Genomic DNA, 5,843 nt, shown 5'->3' on the forward strand with positions numbered 1-5,843 from the left:
TTCAACACTTTAATAGTATATACATAATACAATAAATAGTTCATAATTATTAGTTAACAGTCATAGAATAATATATGTGTTTTCTCCTCCAGCACAACACTTTGATAGCTCTTAAAATATTTGTTTTCCAGATCCAGATCCTATTTTGGGAACATTTCTTCTTTAAATGTCACACTTATCACAATGTTTTTAACTGCTGAACTATCATTCTATGTAGCTCCACGTTTTCTTTTTTTGCCTTTCATTTTTGGAGAATAGAGTGCAGCGTTTTTTAAGAATTCAAGCCGTCTGGACATTTGACAAACCCTACTGTACAGTACATTCTTAAAATGTCCTTAGAATTGCTGTGTATCATGGATGTAGGACACGCTGAGTCGTGTTATCGTGACAACATTTTTAATAATTAACCCTGCAGTATTTGCATTTCAGTTTGTGTAATAAGTAAACATGAAGGATTTCCCATCATGCTTACTCTCTGGGTTACATCAGTGCAGTTTGAACCCACTCAGACAGGGTGGATGCATGTTGCACAGAATTAATTGGTCAGTGATATCTTTATAACACTGACCTGAGAGCGATGAAGAGGAATCACAGCCATGATGAAGACTCTGTGTGTCGCTGCTCTTGTGCTGAGTCTCTCCTCAGTGTGCCAGCCTGCGCCGCTGGCCTGTGAGAAGCTGCTGCAGCCAGTGGACAAGGCTCCAGATGTAAGTCTCTCTTCACATTTATAACTCCCTTTGTATCTTTCAAACTTTTTCACATGACAAAACTCAACTTAACCTACTGAATTGCCATATTTCCTTTTCCTGCAGTATGTTGTAGGAAAAGTAGATTTTTTTCATTGCCAAAGTTTGTTATTGAAGAAAAAATAAATTGCCAGACATTTAAACAGTGAAAATAAATAAATAATGTTCTTCTTTTGTCATTTCAGTTATCTGGGAGGTGGTATATGATAGCCATATCTTCGTCCTGTATATTACAGTTAGTTTCCAGAGTGTTATTGCCAAGTGTTCACATGGAAGTTACCTCCAAAGAGACACCAAACGTTTTCGATTACCTCATCAAACTGAAAATGTATGCAATCTTTTATCTTGAAATAGTGGTTTATTTGTTGGCATGAATGTTTAAAAGAAGGATCGTAACACAATTTGAGTATTCATGCATAATTCCTTATCATGTACAAGCTTTTACAATCTTGGATAAACCTTTGCAGGCATGGACTCTGCTCTAATGAAACAGAACAATTTTTACAGGAGAACAACAAGCTCTTTGATGTAGATAGCAACAGTAAGTCTTTTTTTATTTATATTTTCCGCATGCAATGGTGTTTATTTGTTTCTTTATGTCTTGTCTCTGCTTTTTCTGCTTTTCCTTTTAAGCTTTTACAATGCATACAAAAAATAAGAAGAAAGATATTCTTACCAATGCACAGAGTGTTCCTTTATGTAAACAATGATATTTGTATTTTTTATCATTTTCATAAAAAAAAACGTGTGTGATCATAATATTAAAGTTTTATTGTATAGCATTTCATTTAAACATCCATTCTCCATCCATTTTTCAACAGACATTGCAGATGGTGACCCTGATTTGCTTCTGCAGACTGGCTGTTCTGACTGCATCATTACAAAGGGGGACAGTGTCCTGAATTTACTCATCTTATTTAGTAAGAAATAGAAGAATGTTATACTACTTTAACAATGGAGTTTAAAATGATGGTATACAGTACAATATAGCATAACAAGACACTTTTTATGTTTGAAATAACTGTATGTCTAATTAACCCTGTCTTCACACTCTATTTGAAACACTTCACTTTCAGCTAAAGTTAGGTATGCTGCTGCTCTCTGATCTGGGCAGCCCTAAAAATGAACAAAAGCACTGAAAGAGTCTGTTTAAAGAAAGAATATGTCCACTTTAAAGGATTGCCAAGATAATTACAACTAATCAAGAAGCTGTAGGAATGTAATCTCACTTAATAGTTGTTGAAATATCGAAGTCTGTATAAAGTGAACAACCAACACACCAACACTGACATACAGAGTTATAATGAGTCATAACTGTTATTTGTTTTTATCTACATAACTATTTTTGCATTTTTCTAACATGTACTGTAGATATTCCTAGAAAGAATATCATCGCAAGGCTGTAATCTCAAATATGTCCCCTGCTCACCAGGCAGGAGAACAAACATTACCGCTGCTGAGCTGAAGGAATTTGAGACCCAGGCAGAGTGTCTCGGCTTGACCAAGCCGCAGCTTTTAGACTCAGATCATGGTGAGTCTTTTTTTGTCAATATATGAAAACAGGTACTGTCGTGAAAGCACCATGATGGTACCATGATAGTATCATGAATGTGATTATGGCAATGCATCAAAATGTACTATGTGCTTGTAATTAACTGTCATTATATATATACAACATTTCTAATTGACTCTTTAATCTCCTTGCACAGATTTTACAAACTGCCTATCAAACGAAGATGAAGAAGCTGTGGCTAGTTTATTTCGCACCATTCAACAAAGATTGAATGACAATTATGCCATATCCCTCAAATGTATCGCTGAGTCTTCTCTGTATTACCCCAAGGCTGCCTTCGAGTGGGCTCAGGAAACATGGGCCAGTCTTTGGTGAATGAGCATTGGAAATGCAATCAAATCAACTTACACCCATCATGTTGTTCTTGATTCATTCCAATGTGTTAAGTTGTTTAAAAGGTAATTATATGGTTGGATTTGTTGTTGTAAAACTATAAACTCTCAAATCCAACAGGAACCCTTTGTTCTCTACTCAGATTTTTGATGATCAGTGCCAGTTTGGTAAAAATAATTATAAATTAACTTCTCTTGGATAAATAGTATCATCACTTATAAGTAATTCACCAATAAACAAGGGTGATTTAACATTGATTGTCTTTATTTCTTCCTTTTTCTTTTCCTTTTTTCCATGTTTAACAAATAAATGATTACTTCAATTAAATAAACTTTTGCAATGCAGAGGCAAATGCTTAAAAATATATTGATTTTAAGGAACAGAGTTTTAAGTAGAGCAACAGCAAAGCAAGTGTCCAGTTAAAAAAGATTACATATTTTGCCACGATGCATTCACATTCTGATATTATTCACATATCAAAATGTTTGGATCTAGGAAAAACAACTGATAAACTATGAATACAAATATTTCTAAGGTAAAAACAGACAGAAGCTAAATAAAATAATTCAAAGAAATAGTATGAATCTTATAGATTTAACAATAGACAAATAGATACTTTATTTATCCAGATTTGGGAAATGAATTTGTTCCAGCAGCAGTGTCAAGCATTACACCAGTAAAAAATGTTTAAAAGATACAATAAAATACAAATATAATACGAATACAATTTAACATTAGCGACAAGTATATAGTAAGAATACAAATAATTGTGCAAAACAGCTGTTGTGAAAATTGTTCTGTGTTATGGAAGAGGAGACACAAGCAAGCTATGGGGCAGTGAGATCTCTGCCAGCCAGAGGTGAGTTGTTGTGCAGGTTAATGGCAGTAGGCAGGAATGTTTTCCTGTATAAGTCCTTGTGACAGCGGGGCTGGAGCAGTCTGCTGGAGAAGGAGCTCCGTTGACTGTCCAGCTGCAGGTGGAGAGGGTGGGGGTTATCCGACAACAGTTTGTTTAGTGTCCTCCTCTCCACCACAGCTACAATACTGTCCAATTTGACACCGATGACAGAGCCAGCATTCCTAAAAACAATATGCTAATAGGCTTACAACAAAGAAGCAAACAAATCTTTCTTCACTTATTATTGGCACCACAATGCTTTTACTGGTCCAAAGTGCCAAGATAACCACACTATTACCAGCACAGCAGATGCCATCAATGAGCAGCTCAAAAAACGTGTACAGTAGATCACCACTCCCAAATCCATTGTGCCCTCAGTACCTTTTGATAGTTGATGGTCTAGACCAGGCATCCTCAAAGTCCGGACTCCGGTCCGGATCCGGACCGAACCACAACTGTCTCTGGACTCTGAGCAAATTATACTTTTCATATGTATTATCTGTATTATCTGTGTTATCTGCGAGACATCGCCACAACGCAGTGGCGAGCGGTCAGGGCCCTCTAGGCCCTCTGTGAGGGCCTAAGATATAAAAAATAATATTTAAAAACATTTAAAAAATATATCTTTTTTTTAAATATATATTTTTAAATATTATTTTTGTTATATTTTTCATTAGTTTTACCGAAAAAAACTTGATTTAATTGTATTTAAAATAACATTTCCAAAGAAATAAATCCTTCGAATCTGCCTGTTCAGTTTCTGTTTGAATGTGAAGGGTTAGCTTAACCGTTACATGAACAAAGCTCGTCTGGCCCTCTCTGCGATTCACAGAGGGCCCGCTATAGTAAACTCAACGAGAGAGTAATGTCAAGTGACAGTCCAATTGACCAATCATATCTCCCCTCTAAATGGGAGGGCTTTATTATCGCGGACTTTATGACAGGTTCCGCCCGCTGCGCTGCCAAGTTTATGCATGTGATATATCAACGGGTCAAGCTAGGAATTAGATAATTAGCATACGTTCATTCACGATGGCTCACGTTAGTGATAGTGATGACATCGTTGCGAAACTACTAACTGAGTCTTTTTCAAGAATGAGTTACACGGATAAATTGGAGTTAATTACCAAAGGGCGACCAACACCACAGCTTATTTTGGTTCAAAAAACCAAACGGTTCGAGAGGCATTTTAATATCGGCAATTACGCCAGATACAACTGGATGACCGGATCAACCAGGGAACAAAAGCTGTACTGCTGGGATTGCTTGCTTTTTGGAGCGGACAGTGGGTCATGGGCCAAAGATGGATATTCTGATTTAGGAAGTTTATCCAAATCAGCACATCGCCATCAGAATGCTTCAGGTCACCTCAGAGCTACTATTCGGCTTAAAACATTTGGGGACACCAGGATAGAGCTCCAGCTGGATGAGCAACAACGCCGGGGTGTCATCATTCATAATGAAAAGGTGAAGAGGAACCGAGGAATTTTGAAACGCCTCATAAATTGTGTGGTGTACTTGGGCAAGCAGGAGTTGCCGTTCCGAGGTCACGATGAGAGTGTAACTTCATCAAACAAGGGGAATTACATAGAGTTGCTGGATTTAGTGGCAGAATATGACAGCGACCTGCACACACACCTCGCCACATCAACAGTCTTTACCGGCACATCTTCAAGGATTCAGAATGACCTGATCAGCGCTGTCGCAAGTGTAATGACGGATAGCATGAAAGAGTATTATTTACGTTAACGAGGTAAATAGGCTAAAAGAAAAACATGTTTTCCAAATGAACTACGCATCTCTTGAGTGACAATATGCCTGCGCTGCACCTCCAAGGTGCGCAATACATTATTGCGCAATCTATGTCTGTCTGTGTGTGTGCTGCGCGAGCCGAGATGATGTGTGTGTGCGTCGTCTTTTTTTTTAAGTTTGTAGCAAGTAGAAGGCTGTGTGTGTGTGCGCGTGTGTGTGTGTGTGTGTGTGTGTGTGTGTGTGTGTGTGTGTGTGTGTGTGTGTGTGTGTGTGTGTGTGTGTGTGTGTGTGTGTGTGTGTGTGTGTGTGTGTGTGTGTGTGTGTGTGTGTGTGTGTGTGTGTGTGTGTGTGTGTGTGTGTGTGGGTGCGCACGCGTTAATTTGCGTATTGCACCCTGGGCCGCTGTTTTGATATTCCGCTGAAGAAGTATACTATAGGCTGTGACGTAATAACATTTTTTTCAAGGGAAGAGGGGGGTGGGGTCAGAGGGCCTAGGTAGAAAAGTCACGGCTCGCCACTGCCACAACGCAACGAGTCAAAA

The 5,843-nt window shown here is 38.1% G+C and overlaps 1 protein-coding gene across 1 annotated transcript; it reads left to right on the forward strand.

Annotated features, from left to right (window-relative positions):
* The first annotated feature begins 495 nt into the window (after positions 1-495).
* Positions 496-2,903, forward strand: LOC117446250 (uncharacterized). The gene is made up of 6 exons (XM_034082327.2): positions 496-707; positions 932-1,074; positions 1,214-1,287; positions 1,568-1,666; positions 2,179-2,277; positions 2,456-2,903. Exons 1-6 carry the CDS (start codon positions 597-599, stop codon positions 2,632-2,634), a joined length of 705 nt encoding a protein of 234 aa, XP_033938218.1. The 5' UTR covers positions 496-596; the 3' UTR covers positions 2,635-2,903.
* Positions 2,904-5,843: the final 2,940 nt, after the last annotated feature.

The sequence above is a fragment of the Pseudochaenichthys georgianus genome, chromosome 5 (genome assembly GCF_902827115.2).
Source record: "Pseudochaenichthys georgianus chromosome 5, fPseGeo1.2, whole genome shotgun sequence".
Taxonomy (NCBI): domain Eukaryota; kingdom Metazoa; phylum Chordata; class Actinopteri; order Perciformes; family Channichthyidae; genus Pseudochaenichthys; species Pseudochaenichthys georgianus.

Coding starts and splice junctions, on each gene's coding strand:
- LOC117446250 (XM_034082327.2), top strand. CDS start 597: ATGATGAAGACTCTGTGTGTCGCTGCTCTTGTGCTGAGTCTCTCCTCA. Junction 1,075..1,213: donor TACCTCATCAAACTGAAAAT/GTATGCAATCTT, acceptor AAACCTTTGCAG/GCATGGACTCTGCTCTAATG. Junction 2,278..2,455: donor GCTTTTAGACTCAGATCATG/GTGAGTCTTTTT, acceptor CTCCTTGCACAG/ATTTTACAAACTGCCTATCA.